The 15,654-nt window shown below is 41.6% G+C and overlaps 1 protein-coding gene across 4 annotated transcripts in view; it reads right to left on the bottom strand.

Annotated features, from left to right (window-relative positions):
- znf385c (zinc finger protein 385C) overlaps positions 1-15,654 on the bottom strand; it is a 409,652-nt gene that overhangs the window by 16,123 nt on the left and 377,875 nt on the right. For all 4 annotated transcript variants that reach the window (XM_061981849.1, XM_061981850.1, XM_061981852.1 and 1 more), the window contains 3 exons: positions 6,389-6,712; positions 6,132-6,319; positions 1,831-1,929 (listed from right to left, as the gene is read on the bottom strand). In XM_061981849.1, coding sequence (XP_061837833.1) covers positions 1,831-1,929; positions 6,132-6,319; positions 6,389-6,712 — 611 coding nt within the window. The remainder of the gene's footprint in view (positions 1-1,830; positions 1,930-6,131; positions 6,320-6,388; positions 6,713-15,654) is intronic.

Raw genomic sequence — 15,654 nt, 5'->3', positions numbered from 1 at the left:
ACCAAAATTTAACTTTTTGGCCACTCGACCTTGATTAGACATTCAAACCGGTTTGTGTCAACTTTTGTGCCTGTTATCAGATCAAAGTCACTGGGGTATGTAAACTTTTGATCAGGGTCATTTGGGTACTTTCTTTTGTCATTTTGATTTAAAAAGAGTAAACGCAGTTGTTTGCCAATAAAGAGCTTCACACAACCATTAAGCATGAGTGGAAGAAAGGTTTTTGTGCTATCATTCATATTCTCTGAAGAATGGCCAAGAAATCATCAATTCTCCCAGGGTATGTAAACTTATGAGCACAACTGTATATTATAATATCAATTATAATATATTATAATAGCAGTGCCAGTGAAAATACAGCTTCACCACTTTAGTCGTCATTTTTACGCTTACATTTTTCTTTTGTTTGTTTGATATTTAAGTGGTGGAAAAGTGTATTACAACTGAGTACCGCTGCGGAACAGATATTTTTTGGCGGGCCTCACGGGGGCGCTCGCGGCCCAACAATGAGTATTATTCTCGGTTAAGAAACACTGCTTTAATTCACCCAAAACGGGGGTGAATTCTGTATGAAAGGCACAGGCAACTAAATCCAAAACAGAACCTCTACTGTTACGTCTCTGATGTGCCAACTTAGCAGTTTCTCCAGAGGCTCGTTTCAACTAGCAAACTGTTTCTGTGCGTTCAATTTTGGTCTCATCACTCCAAATGACTTTGTTCCAGAAGTTTTGAGGCTTGTCTCTGTGCTGTTTGGCATAATGTAAGCAGGATACATTGTGACATTTGCGCAGAAATGGCTTTCTTCTGGCGACTCGACCATGCAGCCCATTTTTCTTCAAGTGCCTCCTTATTGTGCATCTTGAAACAGCCACACCACAATTTTTCAGAGAGTCCTGTATTTCAGCTGAAGTTATTTGTGGATTTTTCTTTGCATCTCAAACAATTTTCCTGGCTGTTGTGGCTGAAATCTTTGCTGGTCTACCTAAATCCCTCATTTTCCTCTTCTTAATCAGCGTTTGAACACTGCTGATTGGCCTTCTCAATTCCTTGGATATCTTTTTATACCCCTTTCCTGTTTTATGCAGTTCAATTACCTTTTCTCGCAGATCCTTTGACAATTATTTGGCCACTTGACCTTGATTAGCCATTCAAACCTGTTTGTGTCAACTTCTGTGCCTGTTATCAGATCAAAGTCACTGGGGTATGTAAACTTTTGATCAGGGTCATTTGGGTACTTTCTTTTGTCATTTTGATTTAAAAAGAGTAAACACAGTTGTTTGCCCATAAATAGCTTCACACAACCATTAAGCATGAGTGGAAGAAAGGTTTTTGTGTTGTCATTCATATTCTCTGAAGAATGGCCAAGAAATCATCAATTCTCCCAGGGTATGTAAACTTATGAGCACAACTGTATATTATAATATCAATTATAATATATTATAATAGCAGTGCCAATGAAAATACAGCGTCACCACTTTAGTCATCATTTTTACGCTTACATTTTTCTTCTTTTGTTTGTTTGATATTTAAGTGGTGGAAAAGTGTATTACAACTGAGTACCGCTGCGGAACAGATATTTTTTTGGCGGGCCTGTAGGGGGCGCTCGCGGCCCAACAATGAGTATTATTCTCGGTTAAGAAACACTGCTCTAATTCTCCCAAAACGGGGGTGAATTCTGTGTGAAAGGCACAGGCAACTAAATCCAAAACAGAACCTCTACTCTTACGTCTCTGATGTGCCAACTTAGCAGTTTCTCCAGAGGCTCGTTTCAACTAGCAAACTGTTTCTGTGCGACATCTTCCCCCACGCCCCCCCTCCCCTCCGACTTACCGCTATGCTGGAGCTGTGCTGGCTCTTGCTGTGGGGGGTGAACTTTGGCTTGGGGGGTTTTCCCGCCAACCTGTCCTTGTGCCGTCTGCTATTCATGTGCTGTGCGGTGAGAAAAGATGCCGCATCAGCATCTGCTCCGCAGAAATTCATGTGTGTGGGAACAACGAATACGTACACAAATCACTTTGCATTGCTTTCTACCTGACAAAACTTTCTTCCGCTCCGACTGCACTGCCAAGAGGAATGTGTGTGTGTGTGTGTGTGTGTGTGTGTGTTTATATAAGGATCCACAGCTCAGCAGCACATCCCCAATATTCCCCACATTCCACACGCTCAGGCTCATTCTCCCGCGATGTTAATCAGGAAAAACGACTTTCCCAACATGCTTCCGTGGCGTTAAATTAAAAGCGGAGAACACAAGATGTGGCGTGCAATAACACACACACGCCTTTTAATGGCGGCCGCGTGCGGCGTACTGGCGGTGACTTGTAATTGCTTTATAAACGATTGCGGCCATTTCTGACGTTCAGCCCCCAGGCCTCCTCCTCATCATCATCATCATCGTCATCATCATCGTGTCAGTTTGCAGAGGTCAGCTAATTATGCGCCACATTCTATAAAGCAACTGCTTTCACTTTCTCTTTTTCCATTTCATTTCTATGACACGATTGAAAGCTTATTGTAAAAATACTATAATGACAATTTTAGTACATGATGATACAGTGACTGACCATACAATATCATCAGTATACTGATGGCATCACATTTGAACCAATAGAGTACCAATTCCCGGTACCTGGAAATCGATACTGCTACTTAACGGTACTAATTGTCAGTACTTTTGTATGTATTAATAAATGTTCATTGTTTTTGCTAATAAAATGTCATATTTATTCCAACATTTAAACATGAGCTGATTATGATAACTGCTGCCCAGTTATATCTTCTTCTGTTATCACATTTCTGAGTCTTATTTGCTGGTATGACACCAAGTCCAAGACGTTAGAAGGCAGTAGTGTGTAGTGGAGATGTCCGATAATGGCTTTTTTTGCCGATATCCGATATTGTCCAACTCTTAATTACCGATTCTGATATAAACCGATACCGATATATACAGTCGTGGAATTAACACATTGTTATGCCTAATTTTGTTGTGATGCCCCGCTCGATGCATTAAACAATGTAACAAGGTTTTCCAAAATAAATCAACTCAAGTTATGGAAAAAAATGCCAACATGGCACTGCCATATTTATTATTGAAGTCACAAAGTGCATTTTTTTTTTTAACATGCATCCCAGAAGAGTTAGTGCTGCAAGGGGTTCTGGGCATTTGTTCTGTTGTGTTTATGTTGTGTTACAGTGCGGATGTTCTCCTGAAATGTGTTTGTCATTCTTGTTTGGTATGGGTTCACAGTGTGGCGCATATTTGTAACAGTGTTAAAGTTGTTTATACGGCCACCCTCAGTGTGACCTGTATGGCTGTTGACCAAGTATGCATGGCATTCACTTGTGTGTGTAAAAAGCCGTAGATATTATGTGATTGGGCCGGCACGCAAAGGAAGTGCCTTTAAGGTTTATTGGCGCTCTGTACTTCTCCCTACGTCCGTGTACACAGCGGCGTTTTAAAAAGTCATAAATTTTAGTTTTTGAAACCGATACCGATAATTTCCCATATTACATTTTAAAGCATTTATCGGCCGATAATATCGGCAGTCCGATATTATCGGACATCCCTAGTGTGTTGTTGTGTTGGTTTTTGTTGCACTCTAAAAAGGGTTAATACTGTAAGTATTGTACTTATTACGCACCAGCTGTTGGATTGTAACATGCATCTTAGTTGTAGTTTTCATTAACAAATTTGGAGGTGTTGAAATTGCCATGTAAAATCGCTAATGTAAATCAGTAGCATGTCAATGGCAAAGCCAATGTATATTAGCATCAAGATAGCACATTTTTGGAAAAGTAGACCCTTATTTTACTTATGTTGGAGGGTTTTTTAGGTCAATTTATTTGTTGGCAATGAAAGTTGCAACATTACTACCTAGAGGTAGTTTGGTTGAGTCTGCTCTCAGTGCTGCTGGAGTGATCGCCAATTGCCGAAGTGACTGGGCGTGACTTCATGCTCAACCCAGGTACGGTAACATGCCACCGGTGGATTTTAGGTTTTTTTTTTTTGCCAAAAAAAATCAATCACAACAAGTCAATTTATTTGATTTCTTTCCATAAAAGGAGACACGCGACGTATCAAAACCCGGTAATAATATTTGATGTTGGTGTATCGATACTGTACAGAGAATAATAACCATTATTACGAGACGTAGCTAGGACCGCACATGCTGCCTTCAAATCATCTGAAGGTGTAAAAATCGAACTGCATATGCAAGATTTCAACCACTTGGGGGCGTAACGCCGCACTATATTAACCTCTGTACCAAAGAAATTAACGCAACAACAGCATTTGACACAACTACTCATCATCAATTTAATATCTTAATCAACAATTTAGAATGTTGCGGTTTGATCAAGGTGAAACAGGGACCAACATGCTGAGATATCATTTGCGGTGTACCACAGGGGTCAATCCTAGGTCCAAAACGTTTTAACCTACACATCAATGACTCCTAAAGATCAAAAGTTAGTATTGTTTGCAGATGACGTGCAAAAAAACAAACGAAGAACTGCTGAAGTAAAGTGTCTGTCACTATTAGCAATCATTACCACGTCAGTTGAACAAACAATTATTGATTAACTTAAGTAATTAACCCCAACTACAACACACCCTTGAAAATAAGTGAACAGGTACAGTACAGGCCAAAAGTTTGGGCACACCTTCTCATTCAATGTGTTTTCTTTATTTTCATGACTATGTACATTGTAGATTGTCACTGAAGGCATCAAAACTATGAATGAACACATGTGGAGTTATGTACTTAACAAAAAAAGGTGAAATAACTGAAAACATGTTTTATATTCTAGTTTCTGATTACTGCTTTGCACACTCTTGGCATTCTCTCAATGAGCTTCAAGAGGTATCCATCCATCCATCCATCTTCTTCCGCTTATCCGAGGTCGGGTCGCGGGGGCAGCAGTCTAAGCAGGGAAGCCCAGACTTGCCTCTCCCCAGCCACTTCGTCCAGCTCCTCCCGTGGGATCCCGAGGCGTTTCCAGGCCAGCCGGGAGACATAGTCTTCCCAACGTGTCCTGGGTCTTTCCCGTGGCCTCCTACCGGTTGGACGTGCCCGAAACACCTCCGGAGGGAGGCGATCGGGTGGCATCCTGACCAGATGCCCGAACCACCTCATCTGGCTCCTCTCGATGTGGAGGAGCAACGGCTTTACTTTGAGCTCCCCCCGGATGACAGAGCTTCTCACCCTATCTCTAAGGGAGAGCCCCGCCACCCGGTGGAGGAAACTCATTTCGGCCGCTTGTACCCGTGATCTTGTCCTTTCGGTCATGACCCAAAGCTCATGACCATAGGTGAGGATGGGAACGTAGATCGACCGGTAAATCGAGAGCTTTGCCTTCTGGCTCAGCTCCTTCTTCACCACAACGGATCGATACAGCGTCCGCATTACTGAAGACGCCGCACCGATCCGCCTGTCGATCTCACGGTCCACTCTTCCCTCACTCGTGAACAAGACTCCGAGGTACTTGAACTCCTTCACTTGGGGCAAGATCTCCTCCCCAACCCGGAGATGGCACTCCACCCTTTTCCGGGCGAGAACCATGGACTCGGATTTGGAGGTGCTGATTCCCAAGAGGTAGTCACCTGAAATGGTTTTCACTTCACAGGTGTCAATAGTTTTGATGCCTTCAGTGACAATCTACAGTGTAAATATTCATGAAAAAAAAAAGAGAAAAGGCAAAGAAATGAGAAGATGAGTCCAATATTTTGGCTTGTACAGTACATGTGGAAGTCAGGAAGTGAATCATATCAGGGACTGATGGGACACAGTGAAGGAATAGGATCAGACAAGCTCGGCTTCTTCCTCCTCCTTTTCGGACATGTTGAGATAAAACTGAGATATGTCTGGATCGTAAAGTAGTCAAGATTTTCGTTCGGCATGTTAAAAAAGAACCCTGTAATTAAAATCAAAGCCACGTTTCCACCAAGCCTTACTGCCCTAAATAATGGATCTTTTTGGCACGGTACCTAAGTCCATCGGTGGCTCACACGGTCACTACGCTATTTTAGGGCACACAGTCGTCCGATTAGGAATTAGCCTTCCAAAGCGTACCGTGCCAAGCTGGAGTGGACTGGAATGCTTGCTAACGCTGCTACATGGCGGACTCGGGCTCACCTGGCTCAGTTGTGACTCAGAGTTGACGAAGATGTCGCACACTTCGCACTGGAAGTTCTTGCTGGACACGCCCACGCTGCCTTTGCTGCCCAGCCTCCTGCTCTTGCAGCTGCCCCGACCGCCTCCCATCTTGCTGCGGCGCCGCGGCATGACGCTTTGACCATCCAGCATCAGCTTGTGCTTGGTACCTGACGGACACGGCCGAAAGGCGGACTTAGGAATACTTCTAAAAACCAAATGGCTTTCCTTGTCCTTACCGCTGTTATGTGCTTCCATCTGGTTGGTGGAGTTAACCGTCACCTTGCAGACGGGACAGTGGAGGTGAGCTTTGCTTTTCTTGCCGTCCTCGTCCGTTTGCGCCTCCCCGCTGGCGCCGGACGCGTTGGGCTGGTTGCCCGACTCGACTGCATCCGGCGCCTCGAGGCCGCTGGTGTCGGAGGCCGTCTCTGAGATCTGAGGAGGGGAGAAGGTGACCAGCTCGGTCCCGGAGACGTCCGACACCGGCGTCAGCATGGCCGAGCTCCTGGGACTGTCCGCCGTCTTCACGTCCGAGGTGGCGGCGTCGTGATCCGACTGAAGACCTGGAGTCAGGGAGCAGTGTGGAACATTAGCATGACGGCGCCTTCTGGTAGGCACGACCAATTGACTTTTGGGATATTTTAGGATGGGATCATTTACTGTGCATATGTTCATATAAATAAAACACATATAGTATATACCGTATTTTTCGGACTATAAGTCACAGTTTTTTTCATAGTTTGGCCGGGGGTGCGACTTATACTCAGGAGCGACTTATGTGTGAAATTATTAACACATTACCGTAAAATATCAAATAATATTATTTAGCTCATTCACGTAAGAGACTAGACGTATAAGATTTCATGGGATTTAGCGATTAGGAGTGACAGATTGTTTGGTAAACGTATAGCATGTTCTATATGTTATAGTTATTTGAATGACTCTTACCATAATATGTTATGTTAACATACCAGGCACGTTCTCAGTTGGTTATTTATGCCTCATATAATGTACACTTATTCAGCCTGTTGTTCACTATTCTTTATTTATTTTAAATTGCCTTTCAAATGTCTATTTTTGATTTGGGTTTTATCAAATACATTTCCCCAAAAAATGCGATTTATACTCCAGTGCGACTTATATGTTTTTTCCCTTCTTTATTATGCATTTTCGACCTGTGCGACTTATACTCCGAAAAATACAGTATATATATATATATATATATATATATATATATATATATACATACACACATACATATATACATATACATATATATATATATACACATATATGTACACATGCATATATATATACACACACATATATATATATATATATATATACACACATATATATATATATACACACACATATATATATATATATAATTTTTTTTTTTTTAATCTGTCCTTTCTAATCCATTTTCTACTGCCTGTTACTCTCAGTGTCTCCTAGCTGATCAGGCAAATCATATTCTCTAAAAATGCATTTTTTAATTGATCAAGTGAGCACTCTTTCAGTCAATTATTGCGTGAGGAATATATATATATATATATATATATATATATATATATATATTCGAGGTTACTGTGGTTTATCCGTTATACAGTGCTCAATACCGGGGGCAGAGCGGAATATAAGTTAGGTCAGGAAAAAGCACAGAGGCTATTTCATCCCTACAAGCCAGTTTCACAGTTTTCCCTGCTCTTCAGGGGATTTTAAAATTCCCTGAAGAGCAGGGAAACCTCCTAGTTTTGATGGCTTCGGTGACAATCTACAATGTAAATAGTCTTCAAAATAAAGAAAACACATTGAATGAGAAGGTGTGTCCAAACTTTTGGCCTGTACTGTATATATATATATATATATATATATATATATATATATATATATATATATATATATACATATATATATATATACAGCCCGGCTCCCGGCCAAATTGTTTTAACCCAATGCGGCCCCCGAGTCAAAAAGTTTGGGGACCCCTAGTACAGGATATCTACGGGATGTTGTCTCACTAGGAAGTAGCTTTTTCCATAAAGTGTTACAGTATATTGCGCCCTACAAAGTGTTTATACTGTAAATATTGTGCTTATTGAACACCAGTTTTATTGTAACGTTCACCTCAGCTGTAGTTTTCATTACCAAATTTGGAGGTGTTGAAATTGCCATGTAAAATCGCTAATGCCTACGGCAAATCCAATGTAAATTAGCATCAAGTTAGTACATTTTGACAGAGTGGAGCCTTTCTTTACATTTGGGTGTTTTTTCTACCAAGCATACTTGCTTTGTTGGCGTTGAAAATTGCAAGTTTACTTCGAGGGGTTTGGCTGAGTCCACCCTGAGTGCTGCGTGATTGATTATTTACGTGAGAGGGGTTTTAGTCTGTAACCAGACTGGACATGTCTGAAACCGGAAGTGACGTCACATGCAACAAAGGTATCGAAATATGGCACCGTTTGACTTTACGTGAATCGAGACCCTGTAGTACCGACAGAATTTGGTCAGTGCCCATAAAAGTACTGATTTTGGTACCCATCCGGACTTGTAACTGTAAAACGTATGAGTGAGCGCATGAGTGAAAAAAAACAAAACACGCCACCTAGATGTCAGAACAGCCACACACTTCCCTCCTTTCACAATAACAGCCCTGTGCGCAACATCCGGTCTGACTGCACGAACAAAATAAAGGTTTCAAAAAGTACCCTACACAAGTATAATAAGCACTTATTGATACACTTACTAAATGGCAAGACGTGGACTATGGAGTGGTTGTTTTCCCGAGATGCAAGTAAAGCTGGATCGGACATGGCTTGCAGGTGAGTACATATTTATTTATAACACTAACAAACTGCAAAAAAGGAAGCAAACAAAAGGCGCGCACAATGGCGGAGAACAAACTTGACTAATGAAAACAAAAGACTAGCACAAAGGCAATTAACTATGAACACGAAACAAAAACACTTACTGTGGCATGGCCTGAAGCAAGAACTATGGTATACAGGAATATCATGGGTAGCAGTAGTATAGATGGGTAGATAATGTCACCAGGCCAAACAACAGAAACAGACCGGCTTAAATAGCAGTGACATGATCAGTGAAAACAGGTGCGTAACTCAAAACGTGAAACAGGTGCGTGACATGACAGGTGAAAACGAATGGGTTGCTATGGTGACAAAACAAACAAAAGTGCACAAAGAGTCCAAAAACAAAACCGAACATGACTAAAACAAAACATGATCACACAGACATGACACTAAATGAATATGCTTTGACTAAAAATACTGGTCAAAATTGCCTAAAGATGAGTTGTACTAATTAAACATGAGTTGTGCTAATGTGATTTTTGCATTTTAGTAACAAACATTTGATAAAATGTTAATTATGACACAAAAAGCACACACTGTACTGTGGCAAAATAAGTGTAAAAGGTAAAAACGGAATTACATTTTTTTTAAACGGAATTGTACTTTTTCTTATTGCTTTTGTTATTCAAATCTATTGTTAATATTATCTTTTTTAATTGTTGTGTATTTGCTACTCATTTATATCCTGTTGTTCTGTTAAATTATATTTAAAGTTGAGTTTTGGTGTTACAATAAATACTCATGTTTTCAAATGAATGAATACTCGTGTTATTAATCAAGATTTCAATATCAATCAAAATAATTGTGATTATTATTTTTGGCATACTTGTCCAGGCCTATGAAATATGTCACTCATGTCAGAGTTTTCTGTCATTACTTGGCTACGGCCAGCAGAGGCGCTGTTGGTTCATTCTCAACTAGGACTTTTTGATGCTTGGCATTAAAATCCTCCTGAGAATTACCGCCAACAAAGCTACAAAAGAAATAGGGCACAAACAAAAGTCCACAGCAGAGGACGCTGCTTCTCAGGAGGATTTATTAGCATAAACGTAATTAAAAAGTAAACATGTGATACTGTTAGCATTGTAGCGTTGTCTCGACCTTTCGACTACCTCTTTTCCACGTGAAGTGGAAAGTCAATACAAACATATCGAGTGCAAAGTCACGAGAGTTCCATTACACTTCCCCCCTTCACCTCTGTGGCCCACTTCACCCCTGACCACTCTCTTCTCCCTCCATTCCGTGTGGCGCTTTTCCGCCACCGCCATTGATTTCTCCTTTAGCGTCCCAGAGTAAATTCATCATTGGAGATAAGCGTCTTCCTCTCTCATACTCACTGCGGAAAACGAACCTATAGCGGAGCGAGATTACAGCGTCCCTTCGCTATAATGCGAGTCCCCCCCCCCTTCCCCCCGGGAGCATCCAAGCGCCAAAGAAGCCCCCCAAGGGGACAGGTGGCTTGATAGCGATCGATGGATTAAGCAGGCGCTTTACAAAGGATGACTTTGGAGGCTGGCGGCACTGAAAAGCTCTTTAAAAAAAATCCAAAGGAACTTAATTCAGCATAGAAGCACTTCATAGGAAGTTGCCAGGTTTCAATTGTTAGATAAGAAATCCAACTTGGACAAATCCCAGTGAAACAAGAAGGGAGGCAGAAGACCGGAATACAGTCTGGAAGCGGCTGTAGTGTACTTAGCGCTCACAGCAAGAAGGTCTTGCGTTTGATTCCAAGATGCTATAAAAAACTGGAAGGGTTAATTAGTTTGCTCATGTAAGATTCGTACTAAAGAACTTTGAGCCCAGGTTCTTACATAATCAATACTGCACAAGGACAACCCAAGTCTCAGAGTTTTTAAGACGTTTTTTGGATCTGTGACTTATTAAGAATGAAGTGATCAGTTTTTTCCATTCATTCGTATGTCTGTGGCGGCTCGCCTTGGGATGGGTACCGATTTCGGTACTTTTATAAGCAGCGACTGAATTCTAAAAATGGTGCGACTATATTATAGAGCCAAAGGATTATTTAGAAGGAATGAAAAATAGTATTTTACAGAAGACATTTCTATTCCCGATTACTTTAAAACAGTGGTTCTTAACCTTGTTGGAGGTACCAAACCCCACCAGTTTCATATGCGCATTCACCGAACCCTTCTTTAATGACAAATAAAATGTTTTTTTTTTTCTAATTCAAGGCAAAGTTATATGTTTTTTTTTACTGCAGCACAAAATGAACCGTGCATGGACATCACCTTGTTCAAAAAACAAAACCAACACAGAGCATGAACTCACAAGAAAGTACACACCTGCAAATCAGTGTGACTTCTGCTGTTGCCTCTGAGAGACCAGTTCAGATATGCGTGGCTTCACCTTGGCAAGTGCCACTCTCATGTCATTTTAAATGATAAATGATAAATGATAAAATAAAATCCATCCATCCATCCATCTTCTTCCGCTTATCCGAGGTCGGGTCGCGGGGGCAGCAGCCTAAGCAGGGAAGCCCAGACTTCCCTCTCCCCAGCCACTTCGTCCAGCTCTTCCCGTGGGACCCCGAGGCGTTCCCAGGCCAGCCGGGAGACATAGTCTTCCCAACGTGTCCTGGGTCTTCCCCGCGGCCTCCTACCGGTCGGACGTGCCCTAAACACCTCCCTAGGGAGGCGTTCGGGTGGCATCCTGACCAGATGCCCGAACCACCTCATCTGGCTCCTCTCGATGTGGAGGAGCAGCGGCTTTACTTTGAGCTCCTCCCGGATGGCAGAGCTTCTCACCCTATCTCTAAGGGAGAGCCCCGCCACCCGGCGGAGGAAACTCATTTCGGCCGCTTGTACCCGTGATCTTGTCCTTTCGGTCATAACCCAAAGCTCATGACCATAGGTGAGGATGGGAACATAGATCGACCGGTAAATTGAGAGCTTTGCCTTCCGGCTCAGCTCCTTCTTCACCACAACGGATCGATACAGCGTCCGCATTACTGAAGACGCCGCACCGATCCGCCTGTCGATCTCACGTTCCACTCTTCCCCCACTCGTGAACAAGACTCCGAGGTACTTGAACTCCTCCACTTGGGGCAAGATCTCCTCCCCAACCCGGAGATGGCACTCCACCCTTATATATATATATATATATATATATATATGTATATATATATGTATATATATATATATATGTATGAAATACTCGAGTTGGTGAATTCTAGCTGTAAATATACTCCTCCCCTCTTAACCACGCCCCTAACCACGCCCCACGCCCCAACCATGCCCCGCCCCGCCCCACCCCCGACCACGCCCCCCCGCCCCACCCCCGACCACGCCCCCCACCCCCCGAAATCGGAGGTCTCAAGGTTGGCAAGTATGTTGTAAGTGGGCCAAAACACTTATTAAAAAAATTATCTCATGGAAATGACAGCTGTCATTTGATTATAATAATAAAACATTTACTTTATTATTTAGTCAGGTTTGGGACAGGTGTGCTCACATGTGCTCCAATGAATGTTGAAGGAGTTTTTGCGTTTGCTCACGCATATGGAAAATTCGAGGGAACATTGTTTGAGGGTATCCATAATACACCGATAGGGAGAAGTTTTTATGTACACAATGAGTCGGGTGTGTCTAGACCTCAGCGGCGGAGGTGAAGCCGACTCACCCCTGAAGCCGACTCACCGAACCCCTAGGGTTCGATCAAACCCAGGTTAAGAACCACTGCTTTAAAACATGTTTAAAATAATATCTGACTAATGCTCTGTGATGTTAGTGTGGATTCCAAAAAGAAATGTAACGACGGGGTCGCATTTTACTGAACGGGTCGTTCTCCCAAGATGCAGCAGGAACTCCGGAGGCGATGTGCAAGGTGAGACAAAAAAATCATGCAAAAGTACAAAAGGCCGAAAAGCGTGCCGATAGCGTGGGAGGTATGGCAAAGCTTAGCACAGGGACAGAAATCAAAGATCGTAGAAAAATACTTAACGTACGGGTTGCATGGAAGCAAGTAGAAAACGTTGTCACTGTTGCGTAGTTCAAACAAGGGAGCCAGACTGATTGTGGTGAGAAACGGGAATAAGTAGCTCTCTGATTAGTGCCCAGGAGCAGGTGAGCGTCCCGAACACTAATCAGAGGCAGGCGAACTTAATCTGCAGTCATGGCAACTAAAACACAAACCCAGGGGTGCTGAACACAGAACTGAGGAAGTCTAACTAACAGAACAAAACATGATCCGGGCAACGGATCATAACAAGAAAGACCACGAAGACTTCTCTTTTTGGAACATCATCTGGATTGTCTCCAGCGTGTTTCTGAGGGCACACGTACAAGTGAGTTTGCAAAGCTGACTGTTGTATGACATATTACATCTGATCTAAAAACGAACTAATAAAGCAATCATCATATAATTTTTCTCCATAAACTACTCAATAACTATTTGCAGTCCAGTTTTAAAAAATGAATTAATGCATAAATAGTACATTTAAAATGTAATACATATGTGGATATGCTAAAAACCTATTTTTGCTGAAATCTACTGCATATTTAAAGCACATTTTACAAATAACAAAGTTGACCAGAGTGCTCGACAATTTAGGTTACAGTATAAAGTAGTGATGTCCCGATACAAATATATTGGTACTGGTACCGGTACCAAAATAATTTAGATACTTTTCGGTACTTTTCTAAATAAAGGGGACCACAAAAAATTTCATTATTGGCTTTATTTTCACAAAAAATCTTAGGGTACATTAAACATATGTTTCTTATTGCAAGTTTGTCCTTAAATAAAATAGTGAACATACAAGACTTGTCTTTTATTAGTAAGTAAGCAAACAAAGGCTCCTAATTTAGCTGCTGACATATGCAGTAACATATTGTGTCATTTATCATTCTATTATTTTGTCAAAATTATTAAGGACAAGTGGTAGAAAATGTATTATTAATCTACTTGTTCATTTACTGTTAATATCTGCTTACCTTCTCTTTTAACATGTTCTAACTACACTTTTGTTAAAATATAATAATCATTTATTCTTCTGTTGTTTGATACTTTACATTGCGGACCGGTACCGGGCCGCAGCCCGGTGGTTGGGGACCACTGCCATAGAGGACATTCAACATTGGATGCTTCAGTCTTTTGTTCTCTTTGACATGCGGGGGTAAACATTGTTGACTAACACTGCCACTCGATTGAGAGATTTTATTTTGTGTTTATAAACACAAAATAGAACTGTCAGAATAATTGTATCTGAGTTATCACAAAACTTTGTGTTACATTGAGTTCACAAAGCTGTCTTTGATCCTACCAAGAAGAAGGCTTGTAAATCTCCACTGTGTAGAATGGGAAGCAACATGAAGGTGTTCTGTTTCTTTGATGTATTGTAATCCACAGAAATATTTTGTCTTGACCCGAGATCTACAAAGCGGAGAGAAAGCAGGACCTGACCTCTTCTTTGAACTATTTTACAACCTTTTCTTTGAACCGACCTTTTCTTTTAACTGTTTTGTAATCAAAGACGATGGCTGTTTACGACCCCCCTCCCTTAGAAACAGCTGTTGCCATGTAAGCAGGGAAAGTCCACATAAAAGAGGAGGCGTACAATCTTTCGTCAAGAGCGTGGAACACTGTACAAGGGTACAGGTGTACACGTTTCTCCTCATTGAGCCAAATTTAATTCTGTCTCTGTTTAATTCCTTGCTTCTTGTCTTGTTTAATAGATGTCACCAGTGTTTGAACCTGACAAGAACTTTTTCACTTCAGTGCCATCTGCTGGACCTGGTAGGTCACTGTCTCACTTGCCCGATACGATCCTATTGGCAATATGTGTCTTAAGTGATGACATAATATTGTGACAAAGTACTGTATTTTCCCTGACTATAAGCCACTACTTTTTTCCAGTCCTGCGTCTTGGAAATGGTGTGGCTAATTTATGGATTTTTCTTCGCTAACGGCCATAATGGATTGTATTCAACAAATACTTTTCATAATAAACCCACAGAGACTGAGAAGGTGTTATTTTTTGTGCTATGGAGTAATCTTTTGGACGAGTTCGCTCACTGCGGATTGACAATGTAATTCCTGTTTTCTTGCCTTGAACCGTAAGTATAACTGTTAGAATAATTTTATCTAAGTTATCACAAAAACTTTGTGTTGAAATGAGTTCCCAGCGAGAAGACCAAAAGCTGTCTTTGAACTTACCAAGAAGAAGTCTTGTAAAACTCCACTGTGTAGGGGGGAAGCAACATGAAGGTGTTCTGTTTTCTTTCATGTATTGTAATCAACATAAAGATATTGTTTTAACCCAAGGACTACAAAGCGGAGAGAAGGCAGGATCTGCCCAAGTTCCAGACATCGCTTTTTTGAAGTCTTTTACGAACCTCTTTTTTGAAGTCTTTTACGAACCTTTCTTTGAACTGTTTTACGACCTTTTCTGTGAAGTGTTTACGTCCTTTTCTTTAGAGCTGTTCTGTAACCAAAGGCAACGCTGTTTACGACCCACGTCCCTTTGGAAGCAGCTGTTGCCATGTGGTCAGGGAAAGTCCAAATAAAGGAGGAGGCGTACAATCTTTGGCCAGAACGTGCTGAGACACTGTGTAAGGGTACAGTGTCCATGCGTCTCTCCTCAAATTGAGCCAAATGTAATTCTGTCTCTGTTT

The sequence above is a fragment of the Nerophis lumbriciformis genome, linkage group LG24 (assembly GCF_033978685.3).
Source record: "Nerophis lumbriciformis linkage group LG24, RoL_Nlum_v2.1, whole genome shotgun sequence".
NCBI lineage: Eukaryota > Metazoa > Chordata > Actinopteri > Syngnathiformes > Syngnathidae > Nerophis > Nerophis lumbriciformis.
This window is presented reverse-complemented; position numbering and strand designations above follow the sequence as displayed.